At 44.9% G+C, this 25,521-nt stretch overlaps 1 protein-coding gene across 1 annotated transcript; it reads right to left on the bottom strand.

Moving 5' to 3' along the window:
- Prmt9 (protein arginine methyltransferase 9) lies at window positions 1-24,611 on the bottom strand. Its single transcript, XM_036187565.1, is given in 10 exon segments — window positions 1-300; window positions 574-696; window positions 1,503-1,576; window positions 3,050-3,689; window positions 3,692-3,748; window positions 6,844-7,027; window positions 12,637-12,870; window positions 13,312-13,414; window positions 17,530-17,678; window positions 24,251-24,611. Coding segments are annotated over 9 exon segments (1,743 nt in total). The 5' UTR covers window positions 24,440-24,611; the 3' UTR covers window positions 1-300; window positions 574-583.
- Between the last annotated feature and the right edge of the window lie 910 nt (window positions 24,612-25,521).

Here is a 25,521-nt window from a genome sequence, read left to right as displayed (position 1 = left end):
TTTAAGACTGTCACCATGTGCTTTATTAACCATTCTTGACCATGACAAAGATTTTACACACTCATTTCATGATTAGAGTCTTGCTCATTGCTTCACTGTGATGCTGACATTGCTTTTGTGATGCTCAACACTGAGCACAAGCTCCTCCCCAACTTGCACTGGGATGGGATTATCCAGGACCACGGCAGCTTGTTTCCAGTGGGAGGCTTCGCCTGAGGTGTCCAACCTGACTTCATCATCAAGGCACAAATGAAACCAAAATGGGACAGCGGTCACTCGTCCAGATCTACAAATGCGGACCTATGGAAATTGAATTTTGCACATTTCATCAAGGCAAGTAAGTCTTCTTTCTCTTTTTAATCAATCTGAATACAAAAACTAAAAATATATTGAATCACTCAAATTTAATAACTAGTCTTAGACACTAATATTTATTCAATCTATTTTTGCATGTTGTCTAGAAAAGAAGGTTGAAATCTTCAAAAGAAATGATGGACCATGTAAAATGGTGTCCTTCACTTATGGTAAATTGTTCTGAAAGTGACAAGTGTGATCATTTGTGGTTGTCCTTACCTTTACTTCTCTATTGGAAGTGTTCAAATACGGAGTCATCAGATCTAATCTTAAGAGTTCCACTGGCCGGCTTAAAGGGACACATGGCAATGAAGATAAATCCAGAAACACACAGATAAGCATCTGAAGAGAGAGGACACGCTGACTTTTATCATCTGTATTCGGGTCTGCTCTATTTGCAATTAGCTCCTTGTGACAGGACGCTTTTCATTGCCTCGTTTATTTTATGCATCAACCTAAGGCATGAATCCTCACAATCAGTTTTTCAGGATGAATGAACAAGCAGGCTTAACACTTTGCTTTGGTTTGTTACCTACAGGCCTTTCTCCTCGATGAAAGCACACTCAACTTTTAAGTAGCCAAACAATCCCAGAAACATTTGTACCTAGAATATGTGAGCTAATAAGCAAATAATCTAACAGTATTACTGTGTTTGATCAGAGGCACCAAATTTAGCCAGGCATGGTGGGTGGCACACGCCCTTAATCCCAGCACTCAGGAGACAAGAGGCAAGGGCATCTTATGAGAGGCCAGCCTGGCCTACACAGTGAGTTCAGACCAGCCAAGGCTACACAGTGAAATGTTGCCTCAAACAAACAAACAGCAAGGGATGGGCACAAACTCATCTGAACAGATTCATCCTGAAAAACAAGGTCTTTTGGGGCTGGAGAAATGGCTCAGAGGTTAAGAGCACTGGCTGTTCTTCCAAAGGTCCAGAGTTCAATTCCCAGCAACCACATGGTAGCTCACAACCATCTGTAATGAGATCTGGCGCCCTCTTCTGGTGTGCAGACATACATGCAGACAGAGTACTGTATACATAATAAAATCTTAAAAAAAAAAAAAAAAAAAAGGTCTTTCCTACAAGGCAATAGTCCCCAAAACTTCAGCTGCAAGTTCAAGTTACTTAGGGTACACCCCATGCTAACCTGTGGTCAGGTCCAGGATTCTGAAGCTCTCGGAGTCCCCACACACAGCATCTCTCATACTTTCAAGCCCCTTCCTTGTTTGAAATGAAAAGACAGTGCTGCTTAGAAACTACTCTCCTGTCTGTGAAAGGTGGTGACTGGCCACAGATATATCAACCTCTCCTGAGTCCGCAATCACCCAACCTTTCATAGAAGCTCAGGGGCTCCACCCCACTTCCAGTCTTCATTCTGCCTTTACTCCTGTTTGTGCCAGTGACTGAGGACCCGACACTCCCACTTCTCTCTGCCTGGGACTGAAATCCTCTCCGCTCTACTCACACTGTCTGTCCCCACTTGTGTTTCTCAGCCTAACCTCCTGGCCTCTCTCATCATCAATAATCTTTCAAGCTCTCTAAATTCAGATCTCTCCAGGCACCAAGGCACACATGTGATACACATACATACATGTAGACAAAACACATTTAAAATAAACACATCTAAAAAAAAGTGGAAAGACAAACAAACCCATTCAGAAATGGCCAACAGAAGACACACATGGGGCAATGGTGATTTATACTAACTCTATATTTGACCTTGTCTTGGCTTTGGTGTTGCTGCTTTCTTTGTTTTGGGTACAAAGCTCCTAAACACAGGAGTCTTCTCACAGTCAAGGGAACAGGAAGAGTATCTTCTGGATACCAAGGCCACGCCAGGGGCTAGGGACTCCTGGAGTCTCGGGTTGTTCTCAGGAAGAAGGAGTGACTACAGGGTCCGGCCTTGACTGACGCACTTCACCGCCTGGCCTCGGAGCCAGGCTGAATCATCACTAATACCCAGTGATGCTCATAACACATGGAGCCCCCAAACCCAAAGGGACAGCACTGACAGACTCAGTGCAGCTCAGCATGTCCAGGAAGACCATGGACACTCTGCACCTCCCCATGTGCTGCACCCTCTGCAGCTCTCCTGGTTCCTCATCTGCATCCTCTAGAATAAGTAGGTTAATCTAAGCCAAGCATCTTCCTAAGTCCTAGGAGCTGCTATAGCAAATTCATCCAAATGTGCAGAGGGTTTTATAAACTGAGGGGACCTTCAACTTGTACCTGGTGGATTAGGACAGATGACACCTACAAGATGCACTGACTTCTGAAGTTGTGGCAGATAGCAGGACCAGAACTGAACTGAATTAACCAACACCCAGTTAGTGTCTGCTGGGGAGCGAACTGCCTGGTCCAGTGTAGGGTAAGTCCCTGCATAGCTGTCATCAGGAGTACCGGGGCAAAAGGTAGGTGAGAGGAAGAAAGAGCTGCTAATGGGGGAGGGACACACAGAGCTCCCCGAGGTCTTAGTCACTGGTCATTAGCTCCATTTCGGGAGAGGAAAATCTAACCTGGCAACTAGCCTCTACCCCAGACCTGTCAGAAGCCCTCAGCAGAACAAACTCCTATGTCAGGAGTTAGACAGTAAGACAATCATCTCACCCCTATCACCCACAAAAAAAAAAAAAAAAAAAAAAAAGTGACTTTTGAACCCCAAGTCCCCCATTCAATTTTACGGTTTTGTTTTACCTGAATATTGCAGCTTTTTCCATTAGTTCCTGCTGAATGAGCCCAGATGGCTCAATGACGTCTAATATAATTATGCTCCACAATTTGTCTGATTTGGGCCTTTGCAACAAAGCAGCTTCATCCTCTATATGTCTCAGCCAAAACTCAAGTGTTCCCTTAGGGAAGTGATTGGCTTCAGATATGAGGTCCAAAGTGACACAATGCTGGTCTTTCTCCACAGAGCTGTAGGGCTTAACCTCACCAAGTGTTCCAGCAATTATAGGCAAAAGAGAGAAGCCTTCAGACACATCCAACACATAGAAAGGGTCAGAGGTGCTCGGCGCATTTACGCTCTGTCTGCTTCCAGAGTTCATCTCAGTATCCTGACAGGGAGGATCCATGGGCTGGCACAGCTTCTCTGGGGCCAGTGAAGACAACACCTTCCTCATCGCCATCTTAAAGCCTTCATGTGGAATGTTATTGAGCAAAGCAATTTCTGTAGGTTCTAACACACAGGTCTGCTCCAGAGCATCCGCTCTACTGGTCTGAAGGTTAGCTAGAGCACTGCAGAGCTCAGCCTCATTCCCTAAATAGAGCAAGTCTTTACTCTCGGTAAAATTTTTTATAACTTCCATTACATGTTCCAAATGCAGGATTCTCAGTAACAATCCTGACAAGATGCCTCCATTGTCACACGGTCCCCAGGCTCTATCCAGTAGTCTGCATTGGTAAGAAAGGAAAATATACATAACTGATTGTCTTAGTCAGGGGTTCTATTGTTGTAATAAACACCATGACCAAAAGCAAGTTTGGGAGGAAAGGGTTTATTTGGCTTACACTTCCATATTATAGTCCATTATCAAAGGAAGTCAGGGCAGGAACCTGGAGACAGGAGCTGATGAAGAGGCCATGGAGGGGTGCTGTTTACTGGCTTACTCTCCATGGCTTGCTCAACTTCCTTTCTTATAGAACCCAGGACCAACAGCCCGGGGGTAGCCCCACCCACAATGGACTGGGCCCTCCCCCATCAATTACTAATTATAAAAATGCCCTACAGGCTCACCTATAGCTCCATCTTATGGAGCATTTTCTTATTTGAGGCTCCCTCCTCTCAGATGACTTTAGCTTATGTGATGTTGACATAAAACACAACTGTCCCCTTGTTAACTTAAGCTCTGACCAGGTCCACTCCATGGCTGCTGCTGTTCTTGGCAGTCACCCCATAATACTGGCATCTCTTGCTGCAACTGAACCGCACCTCAAACTTGCCCTGTGGCTAAAGTTGACCTGGAACTCCTGATTTTCCTCCCTCTACCTCCTAAGTGTTGGGATGACAGACATGTACTTCAAAGCCCAGCTTCTTCTTTTCTTTGTTTTACTATGATCAGTAGATGTACTGCCAAACTGAGGAAGATGTGGAGATAGAAGCTTTGTCTATAAGCAAAGATAGATGAAATTCGGGGATCAATATCAAGCCTCATTAAAGAGACATTCTTTTCTCTAAACGTAATTTCCAAAAGAACAAAAGCATTCAGCACACGCCCATAGCACCAGAGAGTGGGGAGCTGAGGCAGAAAGATTGCTTGAGCCCATAAATTTTGCTTCATAACCCTAACTACCTGAGTTTGATGCCTGAAATTCGAGTGAGTAGAAGGAAACAGTTGTGCTCTGACACATGCATGCAACAGCAAGTGCACTCCCCCCAAAACATCTCAAACATCACAGACAGACAACAATTAGAACTGAAAAACCAAAGTCGTCATTTTTATGTTTAAGCATTTAAATGGCCTTTCCCTGAGGATCCTTGAAGGGATATTTAAATTACCATAAGAAAATGAAAATAAATGAATACAGATTTTAAAATGTAACTTGCTAAGAGTCAAGCTTGTTTATTTCCATATCTTATCATTCCTCCATCACTCTAGAGTAGACAGCATTGTTGTAGTTTCAGATATGACCCAATAAAGATGTCTGCCAGCAAAGTCATTCAACAGGAGAACCAAGACCTGGATCCAAATCTTCAGACTACGGATTCCACAGTTCACTGGCCTGGTGAATCAGATCCCTGATAGAGACTACACAGACATGTACTTCCTTCCTGCTTTAAATGAGTAGAGTTTTCCATATATCTAACTGCTAAAAACATGGAAACCCATCAAACTGCTATAAATCATTTTCTTTTCCTAAATAGAAAATAACTTTAATATAGACTTTCCCCAGGGAAGTTTGCAGATCTCCAAAATTCCTTAAAAGTGCAAGATTTTGTACTTGCAGGACTATATAGATTTTAATTTCTATATTTGTTTACTGGAGGGCATATGCACATGCCCTGGCATGATCAGAGAACAACTTGGGAGTGAGTTCTCTCTTCCACTTTGTGGGTTCCAGAAATCAAAATCGGGTCATTAGGACTGACAGCAAGCACCTTTATCCTCTGAGCATCTCTCCAGCCTACAACATACAATCTTATGACTTGGGCTCTACAAATGTTATCAGGTTCTCTATGAGTTAAGCACTCCCTCACTTAATACTTTCCTAATGAAGAAGGAGAAGGAGGAGGAGAGGAGGAGAAAGAGGAGGAGGAGATTGAGAAGAGGAGGAGGACAAGGAGGAGGAGGAGAAAAGAAGGAGGAGGAGGAGATGGAGAAGAGGAGGAGAACAAGGAGGAGGAGGAGGAGGAGGAGGAGGAGGAGGAGGAGGAGGAGGAGGAGGAGGAAGAAGAAGAAGAAGAAGAAGAAGAAGAAGAAGAAGAAGAAGAAGAAGAAGAAGAAGAAGAAACAACAACAACAACAACAGTACTCACTTAAGCACTTAAAATTACAACATGGTTTCTGAGCAAGGTCGACAGGCAAATTCGTGAGTGTTTTATTTCTTGTTTGTTTTGTTTTTTTTAAAGTAAAGTTTCATCTACTGATAACTCATAATTAAACTATGAAATGATTAATGAGAGTTACAGCTAAAGAGCATGCAACAGAGTAATTTTTACATTTTAATTTATTTCTTTAGAGACAGAGTCTCACTATGTAAACCTGGCTGGCCCTGAACTGCCTCCGGAGTACTGTGATTAAAGGTGTGTGACACTGTACACAGTATTTCTGTTTTTTAATAGAATATCTTTTATTTACTCTGACAATTTCATACACATAAACAACACTTCTTGGTCATATGCACTCTCAACCCCACCTCCAGGAACTCTCAGCCCCTCTCCTGCTTTCCAGGGTAATAACTGACTCTCCCTTATTAATTTTTGAGACTGGGTCTCAGTGTGTAGCCAAGGTTGGCCTAGATGCTGCTACACAGACCAGACAGGCTGTGAATTCCCAGAGATCTGCTTGCCTCTGAGGCCTTCCAGTCCTGTGACTAATGGCATGCACCACCACAGCTTGCTCTAGTCTCTCTTCTTAACTACATATTGGTTACTTACATTTACTTTTGAGCAAAGAAATTTATAATTCTGAAATATTTAAGTAATTCTCTTTTGCTGAAAATTTCATCTCCAAAGGATTCTTTATTTCTTTTTGGTCAGTGACTCAATTACTTAAAGTAATTGTTTGATTGGTTTTTGGTGGGGAGAGGTTTGGTTTAAAATTTTTTAATTTATTTATGCATTTTTAAAATGTATATGGATGTTTAGTCTGCATGTATGTCTGCACACTAGAGGCCTTTGGATCCCACGGGACTATGGGTATAGACGGTTCTGAGCTCCCATGTGGGTGCTGGGAATTGAACTCGGATCCTTTAGAAGAACAACCAGTGCTCTTAACCACTGAGCCATTTCTCCAGTCCCTCAATTTTTTTAATGAGATAATACTTACCTGCAAGGGCCTGTACTGGATAAACAGCCTGTTCCCAACAGGTCTCTTCACCAGGACTTGTGGACAGACTGTGTTCGTCATCCAGCTGGAGGACAAACCACACCACAACAGCATCCAGCAGGCCTTCTTTAAGAGCAGGGATGTTGAGAGGACGCGGCTCTTCAGCTGCAAGACCCTTTAATTCCTGAAAAGAAATGTAAAATGGGTAAGAAGACAGAGTTTGGGAAACAAGTAAGGAGCCAAACAATGTCAATAATGAAAAAGAATGAGGTTTTATAAACCGAATATGTATTTCCCTCAATGTCATACCCCAAAACCATTCTCAAAGTTCAGTCTTTATTCGAATCTTAAATGGTTTTATAACAAAAAAAAAAAAAACCCTGAGCCAGATATTGGAGTGAAAGCTGAAAGATCAGAGAAGCAGAGCAAGCCACAGCCAACCTCACCTCACCAATTCCACGAATCCTCTGTTTGCCTCTGTGTCCTCAGCCAAAAGAACTCCAGCCAAAAAGCCTTTAGTTCCTGTCTCCTCATGCTGTATATACCTTTCTCCACCCACCCATTAAAGGCGTGTGTGCTTCCCAGTACTGGGGTTAAAGGTGTGTGCCACCACTGCCTAACTCTGTTTCTCTCCTAGACTGAGTCAATCTCATGTAGTCCAGGGTGGCCTTGATGGATCTCTGCCTCCCGAGTGCTAGGATTAAAGGTGTGTGCCACCATTGCCTGGCCTCTGTGTTTAATCTAGTGGCTTGTTCTGTCCTCTTATCCTCAGTCAATTTTATTAGGGTTCACAATATATCACCACCAGTCTCGCCCTGCCCAGTTAGGGAATCACAGAATATCATACATCTGCTAAACACACAGCAGACACATACACACACTCCTGATGAAAAAACACCAGCGATGTAGTGCCAGAAGACAAAACATGCAGCAAAGCCACGGGGTCATTTTATTCTGTAAAGTATTCGCGTGCACACGCGCGTGTACACACACACACACACACACACACACACACACACACACACGGAACACTCACTTCAAACAAGCGATGCAGAAAGACACCATTTCAGAAGGTGGCACTGGGCCTTTGCATTTCTGTTCTGTCCTCCAAAGTGTTAAACACACAGACATTGTTTTTAAAGCTAAAACCTTTACAAGTATTAAAATACATAAAAGAACAGCTGTGGGGTACTTAACAGCCACACTCCCACTACTCCCTGGACCACTGTGTCTGTCAGAAATGACCTTAGAACCCAGGACTCTCAACATCGCAAAACCAAACTTAAAACAGCTGCACACCACCCTCGAGAAAAGGGGATTAAAGGGGAAGCTCCGACTCCATTTTCAAAATTCATGCCAAAGCACCCTTCCTTCAGTCTTCTGCCAGCCCATCTCACAAAGGAACAACCTAGAACACGTGTCATGAGCACCATTCTTTCTTCAAGACATTAGGACGGGGTTGTATTTCACAGTTCTCTTCCTATCATCATCCCCGACACACGCATATACAACTAGGGCAGTCCCACCCAGCGGCCTTCCTCAGGCCTGTTCTGGCTTTAAAAGGCAAACCCCGAAAAGGAAGGATAGCTCGGTAGTACACAGGCTTGTCTAGCATGCGCCAGGTTCTAGGTTCAATCCCTAGCATCCCCAAAAAAATACCTAAATGTCCTCTGTCTCAGGAGTCCTTCAGCCCCTGGTGAAATGGGATATGCCATTCACCTAAAACAATGGTTCTTAACTATTGAGAGCCGCTGGTAGCAAAAGTCCATGAGAGTATAGAGCAGTGACAACTAGTGTTCAGAAGGTCAACCTATCAGAGCTAAGGGTTCTGTTAGAGGAAACCATCACACAAGGTATTATGGAATCACTGCCTTTTGAATGAACTGGCTGTTTCTTGTTGTAAACTTCTTGTGCAGTAACAGCTATGATTCTCCCCATTCACCGTGTATCCATGTAACCTCACAATTGCATCTCAATCTTGGGCACAACTTTACCTATACATTTGGGGTATTGGACAACTGTCCCCAACTGTGTTTACTTTTCATTAACATATATCTGGCCCAGGACGTTCTCTAGACAAAAATATTTCAGCAAAGATTCCTTTTTCCCAGGACAAAACTGCACATAGATCAACATTAGCTCATCTCACTCACAGATAGAGAAAAGAACCACTAACAATTAAATCCTCAACCCCTTACCTTCACCCCGGGTTATTTACACAAGACCCTAACTTAAGAGATTTACTGCTCACATTCCTGAGATGATGTTTTAGCCACTTGCTAGATACTGAGTTAAGGCAGTTACTTCCCACTGACCCAAGGAGATTGCCTCCAGGCCAGACAGGCAATAGAAGCCAAGCTTCTTTCTTGTGCAAATTAAGTTTTTATTCCTCCTTAGCCAGATGCTATTCCTAGATTTTCTCCTCAGCAATTACTCTGAGTGAAAGTGCTTTTACTAACCAGATACGACACGCTCTGACATAGGTCGTTTAGCCACCCAGCATATGTCCCCCTTCCTATTAGAAAGCAGCTGCAGCTGGGACAAGCGGGAAAAGTGGCGCCAAAGACAGTTTGCTTTCTTGTGACTTATTGACCCCTAACATTTTACATAGCCCTTTCTAGATTGTAGTTTGAGCACATAAATTCCCTAATAGATCTTAGCCTTTAGTTGACCCTACCAGAGAACTCCCCTTTAGTCATTCCCCTTTTGGGTTGTAATTGGAAGCTGACAATTCATTGCTTTATGTATGGATCCTTATCACCTCTCTCCGAGACCCTGAAAACTTCAAGCCTCATATTGCTTTACCAAAGAATTACTGTGTGGGTATATAGACTGGTTGTCTGAGAGCACTGGGAGAAGAGGATTGATGGAGAAGAACAAAGATGAGGATGGAAGGAACTAGGTAGAGTGATGAGGGAACAGAAGGAGGACCGAGAGCAGGAGGACCAAAAGCAGGAGGACCGAGAGCAGGAGGACTGAGAGCAGGAGGGACCGGGAGCAGGAGGGGCGGAGAGCAGGAGGACCGGGAGCAGGAGGACCGGGAGCAGGAGGACCGAGAGCGGGAGGACCGGGAGCAGGAGGACCGGGAGCAGGAGGACCGAGAGCAGGAGGACCGGGAGCAGGAGGGACCGGGAGCAGGAGGGGCGGAGAGCAGGAGGACCGAGAGCAGGAGGACCGGGAGCAGGAGGACCGGGAGCAGGAGGACCGAGAGCAGGAGAACAGAGAGCAGGAGGACCGGGAGCAGGAGGACCGAGAGCAGGAGAACAGAGAGCAGGAGGACCGGGAGCAGGAGGACCGAGAGCAGGAGAACAGAGAGCAGGAGGACCGGGAGCAGGAGGACCGAGAGCAGGAGGACTGAGAGCAGGAGGACCGAGAGCAGGAGGACCGAGAGCAGGAGGAGGACCGAGAGCAGGAGGAGGACCGAGAGCAGGAGGACCGAGAGCAGGAGGACCGGGAGCAGGAGGACCGAGAGCAGGAGGACCGAGAGCAGCAGGAGGACTGGGAGCAGGAGGAGGACCGGGAGCAGGAGGACCGAGAACAGTAGGACCGAGAGCGGGAGGACTGAGAGTGGGAGGACCGAGAGCAGGAGGACCGAGAGCAGGAGGACTGAGAACGGGAGGACTGAGAGCAGGAGGACTGAGAACAGGAGGACCAAGAGCAGGAGGACTGAGAGCAGGAGGACCGAGAGCAGGAGGACCGAGAGCAGGAGGACCGGGAGCAGGAGGACCGAGAGCAGGAGGACCGAGAGCAGGAGGACCGAGAGCAGGAGGACCGGGAGCAGGAGGACTGAGAACAGGAGGACCAAGAGCAGGAGGACCGAGAACAGGAGGACTGAGAACGGGAGGACTGAGAGCAGGAGGACCGAGAGCAGGAGGACCGAGAGCGGGAGGACCGAGAGCAGCAGGAGGACCGAGAGCAGGAGGACCGGGAGCAGGAGGACCAGGAGCAGGAGGACCAGGAGCAGGAGGACCGGGAGCAGGAGGACCAGGAGCAGGAGGACTGAGAGCAGGAGGACCAGGAGCAGGAGGACCAGGAGCAGGAGGACCGGGAGCAGGAGGACCAGGAGCAGGAGGACTGAGAACAGGAGGACCAGGAGCAGGAGGACTGAGAACAGGAGGACTGGGAGCAGGGGGACCAGGAGCAGGAGGACTGAGAACAGGAGGACCGGGAGCAGGAGGACCAGGAGCAGGAGGACCAGGAGCAGGAGGACTGAGAGCAGGAGGACTGAGAGGAGCGAAGAAAAGAAACTGTGCAGATAGAATTGCCATATAAGAATAAAGTGAATGGACTAAAGAACTTAGTGTGTTCTTTATTCATTGAATATCCCTCAGATTAGAATCTTCAGCTGGTTGGTAGACTCTTCGGTGGACCCTGGGTGCAAACAATATAGGCTGGACCTATTATTGTTTGCGTTACTTAACCTTACTAAACCCTTTAAAAAGTTCCTTACGTTGTGGTGCTCCCCAACCATAAAATTATTTTCGTTGCTACATCTTAACTGTAACTTTGCCACTGTTCTGAACTGTAATGTAAATACCTGTGTTTTCCCATGGTCTTAGGTGACCCTGTGAAAGGGTTAGTCAACCCCTCTCCAACAGGTTGAGAAACACTGTTCTAACAACTTTAATTTTAAGTTTAGATTATTTGGTTTAGATTATTGCTCATTTTAAGGAAAACCATTAATTTGAGAAGACAATAGGACAAAGAGAAAAATAAAGATCTAGGCTGGAACTTCTGCCTCTGCACTTAGATACATAACGACATGGCAGATTTATTACTACAAGCAGTTTCATGTAAAGAGCACACATTATCCTACTTCTACTGTCACAGTGAGTGTTCATGTGAAGCACACATTATCCTACTTCTACTGTCACAATGAGTGTTCATGTGAAGCACACATTATCTTACTTCTACTGTCACAGTGAGTGTTCATGTGAAGCACACATTATCCTACTTCTACTGTCACAGTGAGTGTTCATGTGAAGCACACATTATCTTACTTCTACTGTCACAGTGAGTGTTCATGTGAAGCACACATTATCTTACTTCTACTGTCACAGTGAGTGTCCATGTGAAGCACACATTATCTTACTTCTACTGTCACAGTGAGTGTTCATGTGAAGCACACATTATCCTACTTCTACTGTCACAGTGAATGTTCATGTGAAGCACACATTATCCTACTTCTACTGTCACAGTGAATGGTCATGTAAAGCACACAGCACAGCACAGACTCTCCACAAACTCTAGAGAGCTTTCCCATGCATTTAAAAAGAATACTTTCAAAGGGGAATTTTAATTTGCTGCTAATCATTTCTTCGTAAGTAGAACTTCATGAGCATTCAAACAGTAAGGCACAGTTGGGCAGTACTGGTGGTGGTGCACACCCTTAACCCAGCACTCACTCAAGAGGTGAAGGCAGGTGGATCTCTGAGTTCCAGGCCAGCCTGGTCTACAGCATGAGTTCCAGGACAGGTCTATACAGAGAAAGCATGTCTTGAAACAAAATAAAACAAAAAGTATCACTTCAAAAAAATAAATAATAAACAAAGGTAAGACTTCATACATTACCTGACACAATTTAGGATTATTTTAAAAATTCTTAAAAGTAAGAATTAAGGGTTGGGCATGGTGGCACATTACAGAGGCAGGCGGATTTCTATGATTTCCAGGCCAGCCTAGTCTACAAAGTGAATTCCAGATCAGCCAGGGCTGTTAAACACAGAAACCATGTCTGGAATTGGGTCAGGGGGTGGGAAAGAGAGTAAGAATTAACTTGTTGATTTGTTTCACCTGAAGACTGTTGAAATTCACTTTCATAATTTCAAAGCACTCTGTCAGAGGCAAATACCCTCCAGGGATCCGACTCATCTTCTCAGTTGTGTAGGGTTCAACTGCTTCTCCACTATCTGCAGCAGAGTAGGTTGGGCTCTGAAATTTCACATTTGCTGGCAAATGGGCACCAGCAATGTCCTTAGTGCCCACCCTGGTAAGAGTGTAAGAAAAGGAGAGGTAAAAGATGGTTCTCTTTAATTGTCAAAATCATTATCTAACAGTTGAGAAAATATAAACATAAAAGTGAAGACCACAAAGCCACAGATTTCTTCAATTATATACATACACAATCACATGACAAAGAAATGATAAAGTCTATATTAAAATGAACAACTTTGTAGGATTGAGAGATGGTTGCTGTTCTTGCCTAGGTCCTGACTCCCATCTGACTCCCAGCACACACCACCTGTAACCCCAGCTCCAGGGGATATAACACACTCTTATGTCCTACAGACACCACATACACATGGCAGACAGTCACACAAACACATGTGCATAAATAAAAACTGGAAAACTTTAAAAAGGAAAAATATTTAAACACATATTCAACAAACGATTCATATTCAAATGTACTCTTGAATTCCAACAAGTTAATAGAAGTTAATCAGATTTGAGTGTTTACATGCGACTTACCTTTGGTTGCAGAAGTAAATGCTCCCATGCATGAATTAAACTCTCCACAATTCCTTCTCCAAACACACCTGCATCGACAGTTTCTGTTACAACTAGGGACACTCTATAGAATGATGTTTTAAAGATACATGTGAGTAAAATGACATGCTATTTACATAAAGCTGTCAAGACAAGAGAAAAAGGCAAACGTCATAGAAAATCTCTATGTAAGCTTGTCTGATACATTTCATTTTAGCATCTTCCCCTGAATCCTGAGGGTCCCTGGGCTCCTCTCTTCTTCATCAGCCCCTTGCCCTGCTCTAGGCATGGAAGAGTTGCCTTCTCAGACTCTCATTCACTGCCTAAGTCCTTAAGAGTAATTGGTACCCACATCTTTACTAGTCCCTTCCTTAACATCAAACACTGAGCTTCTAACACCCCAGACAGATGTTTTTCTCCCAGCCAGAACTTGGGATGTGGAAACAAGAGGACCAGGCAGAAGTTAAAGGTAATCTTCTACTATGTCGTGGGTTTGAAGCTAGCCTGGGCTACATGAAACCCTGCACTGAAAAAGCAAAGCAACTCAGGGAGGGAATACATCCAGATTCTCTACCATCAATGACCTTCTCAAAATGAATTTTTGTTTTATTTTTGCTTTTTGGAGACAGGGTTTCTCTATGTATCCCTGGCTGTCCTGGAACTCACACAAAACAAACATGTTTAAAAAGAAGCTGAAAAAGAAAATTCATTCATGATGTTTTGTGTGTGAATTTCGGGTACACACTATTTCTGTGGGTATGGGTGTACCATAATGCACATGTGGATGTCTGAGATGGTCCTCTCCTTCTACCTTGTGGGTTTGGCAACAAATGTCTTTACCCAGTGAGCCACCTTGCCAGTCCAGTTATGATCTGATATGCAAATAACATTTAATGCTGACAAGAACCTTCCCTCCCAAAATTCCCTCTTGACCATCTACATTACACATATCTGACTGCGCCTCTCCTACCCCTTCTCTAGTCTCCACAAACCTACCCCAGAGGTCCGCTCCTTCCCTCATTCTTTCTTTTTCAGAAAGGTTCCCTTCTCTGAACTACTCTAGCTTTCACTGCCAGCACCGTTGTTCACTTCTGCATCTAAAGATGTACAAAATGTCACAATAGTCCTCATGCTCCTCTCCAGATGTGGGTAACTGAGAGGTAGGGATGACTTGGGTAGCCTCCACAGTACCTAGACCCAACTATACCTACAGACAGAAAACATTCAATATTTATAACCACATACACTTAGAATATGAAAAGTACCTCAAATCGTCTAGTCTACAACTTAGTCCAGAAATTTGCTTATGGTCAAAGTGAACAAGTACGAGTCTGAATTGAAATATCTATTTCACCTGCTACAAAAGCACTCTGTGAGGAAAATACACATTACAGTAACCTTAGCCTCATGCCAGTCCAAATCTTATGTGGAAGCCTTAATCGTATACTTGGAGACAGAGCCCTCAGGAGGCAATTAAGGCTAAAGAAGTCACCAACATGAGGTCCTCATCCAGCAGGACTAGTGTCCTACTGAAAGAACAAACACACTTCAGCAGCATCCCAACTGGTCCATACTTTGTTCACCCTATGAGCTCTCACTTGAGCAGAGACATGGATTTCTAAGACATGGATCTCTACTATTATCAAATTCTCTACACAGCTGTCACGAATCAGGAGTTTATGGAGCACACATTCAACAGAGCAGAACAAGAGGAATTCTCACTCGTTTCTTCCCAAGCACCGTTAGTCACCATCCATTCTAGAGAAGCTTCATCATGACTATCATTCTAGGCATGGCTAAGACAAATGGGACAAGTAGCAAAAGGGAGATGCTGGTCAGATTGTAGACACTCATGTCTTAAAATTGAAATACTTAAGGTCAGTATATGTTACTTCTTTGTTACCCTGAAGGGAGAGGTATCTTGTTTGTATTCTGAGACTGCACAGAACACCACATCACAGAAGAAAACACATGGTATTAATGTGAACAAGCTTCACTGTGCTGAACCAAGATGAGTAACAAGGAAGACTACTGCTCAATTCATTTACTATAGCAGAACTGCAGAGACCGTACACGCTCCCTTCTCCAGAGCCCTGGCCCTGCACAGCCCTTCGGAGTAGGGACAAAACTACTAGGCTGGTTCTTGTGCTAGTCTGAATGAAAATGGCCCCGTAAGTTCAGAGTGTGGCACTATTAGGAAGTGTGGCCTTGGTGGAGAGGTGTGTCACTGTGGCAGTGGAAGTAAGGTCTCACATATGCTTACGCCATGCCCAGTGTCTCAGTTCACTTCCTCTTGCCTGCCGATCAAGATGTAGGACTCTCAGTTCCAGCACCGCCATGTCTGCCTGTACACTGCATGTCCCACCATGATGACAGTGGACTGACCCTGTCATAAGCCAGCCCCAGCTAAATGTTTTCTTTCTAAGAGCTGACTCTGTCACGGTGTCTCTTGACAGCCATAGAACTAAATAATCATCAGCGGCTAAGAGACTCGATATATTTAAGAGAAATCCTGGGGCACTGCGGCACTTTTCAGTTCATTCCTAACACTACCAATGGTCTGAGAGAAGACAACGGTGCAGAGATGCGTGAGGACATCTAGAAGGAATATAAAACGAGGTTCATTCATTAAATTTGAAATTGCAACTTGCCAATTTGGCAGAACCATGCTCTTTCCCCCACTACTTTACAACTTCGAATTTCACAAGCAATGCTAACTTTTTATTCTACTCCTGTAATTTCTCAGGAATGTGTATGGCTAGTGGTGTGCAGAGTTCACATGGCAGGCCCGACTGGTGCCCTCTGAGAAACTACTCACAAGGCTGACCTCTGTCACGTGGGTACTTAGACTGATAAAAGTTTCCATTGTTTTAACTGATAATGAGGGATCCAATGTGCCTCCATGTTTATATAAGCAATGTGACTTATGCTGCATATGGCTTTTATTCTGGGAGTCTAGTCTAGGTATGCACCACAGGGAGGTGAAGACTAAGTATGAAACCTCCAATAAAAACCCTGTGTACTAGAGCTCCCCAGCCTGCAAGCACGTGACTCACTGCAGAGGAGGGAATGTACACTGTGACTTCAGAAAGGACCTGAAGAAGACTGCTCTTGGATTCTTCCCGACTTGTCCCATATTCCCTCTCCTTCTGCTAGTGTTACTAGTGTTCCGATCAAACTAACTAAAGACAACCAGTTCCTGACTTGCTACCAAATGCACCCACTTCCCTGCAATGTGAAAGCGAATCTGGCTTTTAACAGCCACCAGTCAGTACAAGGTGCAGGAGACACCGCAAAAGGGAAATGTTCTGGTCCACTGTGCTCAGGGCTCCCTGTGTGCATGGGAGGCAACAGCATCCAAGCACATGGCACCAGCAGCAGTGATGGCAGTTTACCTAGCACCCAGAGGAGTTTCATTAACAGTGTGCTCCACATTTATACTTTCCCATTAGGCCTTCTCTGGCACTCCAAAAGGAAAAATTCTAGCAGGTCTAAAGAACAGATAGATGCACCAGTTTCCTGACAGGACATCCTGTGAACCACAGCTGTGCCTTTTCAAACAAGGACTGGATCTGAGTCCAGTAAAGAAAGCTCTCCCTTCGACAGTTCCTCAGTCTCAGGGGTGTGACTCTTAAATAATATACTGTAAAACTACCATGGCCCTGCAAGATGGCTCAGCAGGTAAGGGTTCCTGCCACTAAGCCTGAAAACTTTAGTTCAGTCCTCAAGACCTACATGGTGGAAGGTCTGGAAAAGTCTAGAGTCTCTGTTGTCTCTGACATCCACGTGCAAATCATGGCACATTACCCACACACATGTACAAATACGCACATACCCACACATGCACACACAAAATAAACCTAATTTTAAATTGCCAGATTACATACCACCTTTACTATTCCTATATTCTTTTGAGTTCTCCTTATTACTAACTAATCACTCACTCCTCCGATCCTGTTACAGTTAATTATGTACATTAAACTTTCCCTATCCTATTTAAATTACTCTATCTACAGGCATAGCGGTGTATACATGTAGTCTCTGGCTAAGACATCACATAAGCCCACAAATTCCAGCCCAGACTGAGCTGGTGGTAAGACTCCACCTCAAACCAAACAAAGTAAGTTAATGCATAATTTATACTTGCTTTGGACTGATAAGGAATAATCTTCAACAAGTAATAGTTAAGTCACTACAAACCTGAAGAGGTGCTCTCCCATACTATTGCAAATCACTTCATCATCAGGAAATAGTTCCAAGGCCTGCTCATAGCAACCAAATAAGTCTTGTATTCGACCGAGTGCATCAAGCTCTTCAGCCCACTTGAAAAGTGTATACTGAAAAGTTTCCTTTACAAACAAGAAAAAAAAGTACAAATTAGTAAACATGAATGAAGAACACACAACTCTGGCTGAAGAGTTCCAGCAAATGGAACTATAATGGAAAGGAATGATGACCTGAAATTGCTCATTTCTAGAAAGATTGTTTGCCATTTGTGGTGGTCTGACTAAGAACGGCCCCTAGGCTCATATATTTGAGTGCTCGGTCCCCAAGGAGTGACACTTGTTTGAGGATTAGGAGGTGTGGCCTTGTTGGAGAAGCATGTCTCTGTGGGTGGGCTTTGAGGTGTCAAAAGCCCAAGTCAAGACCAGTGTCTGTCTGTCTGTCTCTCCCACACCCCTTCCTTCCCTCCTTCTTGCAGATCAGGATGTAGCTCTAAGTTACTGCTCCAGTGCCATGCATGCTGCCATGCTCTCCACCATGATGACCATGGACTACACTTACTCTGAAACTGTAAGCAAGGCCCCAATAAAATGCTTTCTCTTATAAGAGTTGCCTTGGTCATGGTGACTTCACAGCAATAGAACAGTAGCTAAGACACCAAATAAGCACATGCAAATAACAATAATAATAATAATAATAATAATATGTAAATTAGGCAGTATGATCTTTCTGTAAACATCTGTTCTTAGCTGCCTCTCTCCTACCTCTGTTTGGAAGCAGCTGTGCATCAGGAGTGTCCTTGACCCTCTTATTCAGCCCTAGTGTACAGTGCACTGTCACGTATGTGTTAACGATGCAACACATATAAGTCTACTTAAGACCTTGTTTTCTGGCCCTCAGACTCTGGCTGTCTCTACCAGTTGGGCACTGGGTCTCCAGTCATCTCATCAATCAATGAGCAAAGAACTAGAATTAAAACTCAGTGATGAACGTGAATTTTGCTGCTATCCTCACAGAAGCCTATAGGCAGAAATTTAACAATCTTTAAAAAGTTCAAAATGGGGGCTGGAGAGATGGCTCAGCGGTTAAGAGCACTGACTGCTCTTCCAGAGGACCCAAGATCAATTCCCAGCATCCACATGGCGGCTCACAACTGTCTGTAACTCCAGTTCCAGGGGCTCTGACACCCTCACACAGAATATATACAGGCAAAACACCAGTGTACATTAAATAAGTAAATCTTTTTTTTAAAAAAGTTCAAAATGTTCTCAACTGCCCCACCACATTCCCTTCACAGGCTATAAAGATATCATTCAGTCTCAAACCACAACGTCACTATTTACTGCCACCCTGTTATGTAAGTTTCCTCTGAGACTAAAACATTCCATCCTGCAGAAAAGCTCCTTAAAACAGAAGATAAACAACTCAAGATAGCTTCAGGAAATCCCTGAAACGGACCAGGTTCACTATGCCCCAATATAACAATATTATGTAATATTGCTATGATTATAAACAATAGTGCTAAGCGTCACTCAGACAAGCCAAGCTTCAAGGAGACTCTTGAGATCACACCAACTGCCTGGAACAAGCAGAAACCAGCCAGGCTGCCTGGAAGAGGTTTAGAGCAGAGTCCCTTGGAAAGGACACTCTGCAGTCTGGTGGGCTGCCAGCAGGCTGTGCAGAGTGTTCCAGTTTCCAGCTTTGTGAGTTGTCATCCACGGTGGTGGGCTTGGATGACACAGCTGTCTTTAAGTTATTTCTGTCCCTGTAAGTAACCCCAAAAAACTTGGTTCACTAAGTTGGACTTTGATGGTATGCATATTTTGGTCTGTCATGAGATCTGGGTGGAGTAGACATACGTTGTGTCCCCCAAGTTTTATCCCAAAACATCCTACCTCCACTGACTTTCAATCTCCACTCCTGGACAATCTCTACTCTACAGCCTAGCCTGACCCTAGGTCAGCTGGTGGAGTGCAGCAATTGCCTCTCACTGCCAACCGAGCTCAGTCTCCTCTTCCTGTATCTGTTTTCCATGATATTGCACTATGCGAAGAAAGGCCCAGACACTCCAGTTCTCAGGACAATAAACTTTACACATAAAAGTTAATATCCAGAACTGAACTACAACAGTTTACTAGGAAGACAAGGATAATGAAAGAGATTCTATTTTATTTATAGATAGATAGATAGATAGATAGATAGATAGATAGATAGATAGATAGATAGGAAGAAAGAAAGAAATATGAATGAATCAAGAGTTCTCAGCGGTTGAATACTCTTTCCTAGGATGCTTAAGGATCTGGATTTGGTCTCTGGTAACAACAAAAATAAGTAAATAAAACAGCTATGGAGCTGCAGAGATGGTTCAGTAGTTAAGAGCACTTGCTGTGCTGGGTGGTGGTGGTGCTCATCTTTAATCCCAGCACTATGGGGCCTGGAGAGATGGCTCAGAGGTTAAGAGCACTGACTGCTCTTCCAGAGATCCTGAGTTCAATTCCCAGCAACCACATGGTGGCTCACAACCACCTGTAATAAGATCTGGTGCCCTCTTCTGGCCTGCAGTCATACATGCTGTACACATAATTAATAAATAAATCTTTAATACCAGCACTCACTGGGGAGGCAGAGGCAGGCAGATCTCTCAGTTTGAGGCCAGCCCAGTCTACAAAGCAAGTTCAAGGACAGCCAAAGTTACACAGAGAAATCTTGTCTCACAAAGAGAAAATGGGAAAAAAGAGAGGGGGGGGGGGAGGGGAGTACTTGCTACTATTGCAGAAGACCCAGGATCAGTTCCCCAGCACCCAGATCGCAGCTCACAACTGGCTATAACTCCAATTCCAAGGAATCCAATGTGCTCTTCTGGTCTCCTCAGACACCTGCATGAAGAGACTCTAGCCAGCCTGAGCATGGCAGGCATGGCTCTGGCAGGCTTGGCCCTTCTCCCCATTGTTCCCTCTGCCTTGCTAAACACTGTTAGATTACATTCCTGAAACTAGTCACCAAGGTCTGTTCCCTTGTTTGGCCACTTCCTCCTCCTGAGGCTGACTACCAAGGTCCAGCTATCAAAGTATTGAAGTCCAGCAATCAAAAAGCCCCCTTTGGCTCACCTAATTATCATGTGCAATAAAAACTAAACACCTTATCCTAACACAGGTTTCCCCCTTTACCTTTATAAACCACCATTTGCCTCTGGGCCACATCTGTCTCCTCTCTATCCAGAGGCAGTCCTATGTCCCCTAGGAATTAGTCCCCCTTCCCCCCTCCCTGACTTCTATCTCCTGTCTTTGTCTCCTATTCCCCATCCTTTGTCCTTCTAGGGCAAATAAATCTCCTTTGTGCTGAGAACTTGGTCTTGGGGTGTCCTGAGCCGATATTGGTCCCTTTTACTGCACACAGGTGGCACATATACATACATACAGGCAAATATTCATAAATATTAAATTTAAATTTTTTAGAACGTAAGTGGGGGCTGGAGAGATGGCTCAGAGCCCTGGCTGTTCTTCCAGAGGTCCTGAGTTCAATTCCCAGCAACCACATGGTGGCTGCCAAACATCTGTAATGAGATCTAGTGCCCTCTTCTGGCCTGCAGGCAGAACACTATATACATAATAAATAAATCTTTAAAAAAAAGAATAAGTGGTTTAATGAATAAATCACACATGGAGGCTTATTCTTAATTATGAATGCCCAGCTTTAGCTTGGCTCGTTTCTTTTCAGGTTTTCTTAACTTTAACTTGTCTGTCTACGGCCTCTGGCCTTTACCTTCTCTATTTGTGTAATTTACTCTCACTCTTCTTACACCATGGCTGTGTAGCTGGGTGGCTGGCCCCTGATGTCCTCCTCTTCCTCTTGCTCCTATATCTCTCCTCTCCCAGATTTCTCCTTCCATTGATTCTCTCTGCCTACCAGCCCCACCTGTCCTTTCCCCTGCCTCACTATTGGCCACTCAGCTCTTTATTAAACCATCAGGTGTTTCAGACAATGTAGCTGGAAGTTTTCCTGTGTCCTGCCCAGTCCACATCCACTCAGACCTAAGTAAACACACAGAGGCTTATATTAATTAAAACTGCTTGGGCTAGAGATATGACTCGCGGTTAAGTGCACTGGCTGTTCTTCCAAAGGTCCTGAGTTCAATTCCTAGCAACCACATGGTGGCTCACAGCCATATGTAATGAGATCTGGCGCCCTCTTCTGGCCAGCAGGCATACATGCAGACAGAACACTGTATACATAATAAATCAATCAATCCTTTAAAAAAATTGACCATCAGCTCGGGCTAACTACTAACTAGCTCTTACACTTAAACTCAGCCCATTTCTGTTAATCTATATGTTGCTACGTGTTCCAGGGCTTTACCTGTGTGCCATTACATGCTGCTCCCTGGACAGCAGGCTGGCATCTCCTGACTCAGCCTTCCTCTTCCCAGAATTCTCCTCTCTTTATCCCACCTATACTGACTACTAGCCAATCAGCATTTTATTTATCAACCAATCAGAGCAAGACATATTCATAGCATACAGAACGACATCCACAGCAAGACAGGCACAGTAACACAGTTTCACAGAGTTAAACAAATGTAGCATAAACAAAAGTAACGCCCCTTAACATAATATCCCCAACAGTTTAATGGGACTGAAGTGAGGATACAGGTAGCAGAGAGACTATCAGGAAAACAAACTTCTGCAATGTGGCATTTGCAGAGAAACATCAACTTTGTTTCATATCAAACAAGCCCTATCAGGAAAACAAACTTCTGCAATGTGGCATTTGCAGAGAAACATCAACTTTGTTTCATATCAAACAAGCCCGTCACTAAGTCCTATTGAGTGTCAGCCATCACCAGTTTGTTTTTAATAAAAACTAGGATGGGTCGCACACAACCCTTCCTCAAACTCATTTGTGTAGCTGAAGCTAACCTGGAACTTTCATTCTCCTGCCTCTGCCTCCCAAGTGCTGGGATTACAGATGAGTGCTGCTACACTAGGATTAGACCTCACACGTACTGAGCACAAATCCACCAACTGAGCTATGTCTCCAGCCATACAGACAAATTTTACATTTATTTTTTTCTGTGCTGGGAATGCAACCCAGAGCATCACACTTAGGGCCATTCTATGGCAAGCTGTTGTACAGGCCTATCCTCCAAGCCAAACAACTGCCATCTTGGAGGGGAGTTTAGCTGTGTCCGCTTGCAAAGATCATACCAGATGGACTTGTTGACTGCTTACATCTCTCCCAGAAAGGCAGGCTGGGTCATGAGACCCTCACTGAGTATCCTGCTGTTCATACCACCTCTTGTATGCGACACTGCTGTAACTGCACGGCTTCAAGTAGAGTCTAGAGCTATAGTTCTCCACTTTCCTAGTGCTGCAACCCTTAATACAGGGCCTCATGTCGCGGTGACCCCGACCATACAATTATTTTTGTTGCTACTTCATAACTAATTTTGCTATTGCTATGAATCATAATGTAAATTATCTGATATGCAGATATCTGATATATGACCCCTGTGGAAGGGTCATTCGAACCCCAAAGGGGCCACAATCCACAGGTTAAGAACCTCTGGTATAGAGTGTATAAGCCAGGGAAGACAGTGGAAGGTGGCAGGGAGTCCAGCTATGAGCTATGAGAAGGCTATCATCCCTGCTGGGTAAAGGCTTTCCAGTGCAGCCTTTTGTGAGGGGAGCACCCACATCCAATAAGTAATCCCTCATCTATGCTCTGTAAGTAAGCCCAATGAACTCACTGGTTCCCCAGAGACCTCAGTTTGTTGCTGGAGGAAGGGCAGATATGACTTATGTCTTCCCTGGATACAAATTTTACCAACACAAGCACTCCTCCAATGGTCTACACTCACAGCCAAATCTAATGTGTACTTTCAACATCCACTATTCACCTTGTCCACCACAGAAGCAGCAGCTAGAACTGCACAAAGAAAAATTGCGTTGATTCTACTGCTGTCTACACACAGGAGCAAACTACCCAGAATGCTATCATATTCTGAGGTAAACCAACAGGTTCTGAAAGTTCTGTGAATTACAAAAGCCTAATGCTACTGACATCTAGTGGGCAGAGGACAGACCATACTGCTAAACATGAAGGAAGACATAGGGATGTCTTGTGCAAAATGTCAACAGTGTCAGGTTGAGAAATTCTAGGCTAAACAAAGCAAGATCGTCCACAGCTTAAACTGAATGTGCAACTACACTGCTTTTTGAAATTGAGATTCTAATACATGAAAATGTACAGTAGTTCAACAGGGTAACTGTTGCACATAAGATGGATCCTCGAATAAAGAGTCTCTTAGGATTGTACAATTTATCCAACTGCAGGACGTACAGTATTCCTTCTACACAGGATAATGCAAAGCCTCCGAGGCAGAGCTAATTAGATACTGGAGGAGAGAAAGGACTACCCAGTCTTATTAGCATTTAAAGAGCCTCTGGAACCTTAAATGAAGCAGAAATTCTGAAACAGATGTGAGACGACTCTTGACTTGTTACAAAAACCTGGCTGTACTGAGATGGGCTGCAGGAGAGCCCAGAGGCCGGAATCGACTCCCATCGTAGTATCTCAGTCTCTCTGACACACACACACACACACACACACACACACACACACACACACACACACCCCACCCTGTTGTCGCTGTTAAGATCGCAGGGTTTGACAGGCACTCCGGGAAGGAAGGCCTCACCTTCACGTCGTCTTTGAGCTCCGGCGCCAGGCTGAGCACCAGGAGGTAATGGGCGTAGGCAGTGCCGAAGTCCTGGGCGCCCAGGCAGTGCTCAGCGCTCTGCAAGGACCGCGCCACCAGCCGGTCCCGGCCGGCCGCCCCTGCGCCGCCCCCGGCGCCGCGGCGGGGTCTGGACCTCGAGTTCGGCATGGCTGAGTCTCCGCTCGGAAGCCCTCGAGGAAGACGCCTTCCTCCGGGAAAAGAGACTCTCGACGTCTCACTTCCCTGGGACCCAAGGCAGCCACAGAAGGCGCAGGAGGAAAGCGCGCTCACCCACACACAGGAGGAAGCTCCGCCTTCTCGGCTCGGGCGGAGCTGCGCACGCAACGCGAGGCGGCGCGCAGTGATGACGCCACGCCGGCGCGCTCTCTGAGGATAAGCCCCACCCCCACCCTACCCCGGGTGCTCCGGAGGCTGTAAGCTGGGAGAGTCTTCTTGCTGTCAGCTTGTTTGGGCGAGCTGAAACCGAAGGGGTCGTCCCCTCTCCCACCTCCTGGAGTGTGCTGCTGCTGCTGCTCGTCCGGCATGTGCGATGCTCAGAGCTCAGGGCGCCAGTCTCAATATTGCAAAACGAAATAAAAGCACCTTAAAGTTGGTCATGGTGTACTTACTCTCTTAGCGTTAAGTAGTCTCACAAAACCCCGTAGACGAAACTTTGGATTACACTCGATAAAGAAGAAAAAGGCAATCTCTGAGAACTGCTTCAAGGCCGCACAAGTTCGTGGGAGGGGTATAGCCGAATCCGACTTTCCTGATGAAAATATACATTAATCTATAAGACTTAGGTCACATGTGGCCTCTAAAATATTAATCCGAAAGCTTTAAACGATATATAGGAATTGATAGCATAAGCTATTTTTGTCCCCATTTCAAGAGATTGGTGGTGTGTCAAGTGACTAACAGAAAATGGAGGATAGAGCATTTTGGACATCAAACTAAAATTCTCCGGTTCTCCTAAAGTCAATCTTTTTGTGCCTTTTTGCTTTCCCTTGTGACATTCTGTGCCCCACTCTTGTAAGTACCTACCTATGTGCACCCTAAGGATGTAGGGCTTAACTATAGAATATTTCTCTAAGAAGCCAGGCGGTGGTGGCGCACGCCTTTAATCCCAGCACTCAGGAGGCAGAGCCAGGCGGATCTCTGTGAGTTTGAGGCCAGTTTGGTATACAGAGTGAGTTCCAGGAAAGGCACAAAGCTACACAGAGAAACCCTGTCTCAAAAACAAAACAAAG

The sequence above is a fragment of the Onychomys torridus genome, chromosome 5 (genome assembly GCF_903995425.1).
Source record: "Onychomys torridus chromosome 5, mOncTor1.1, whole genome shotgun sequence".
NCBI lineage: Eukaryota > Metazoa > Chordata > Mammalia > Rodentia > Cricetidae > Onychomys > Onychomys torridus.
Note: the sequence above shows the minus strand (reverse complement) of the source record. Positions and strands in the feature narration are given on the sequence as shown.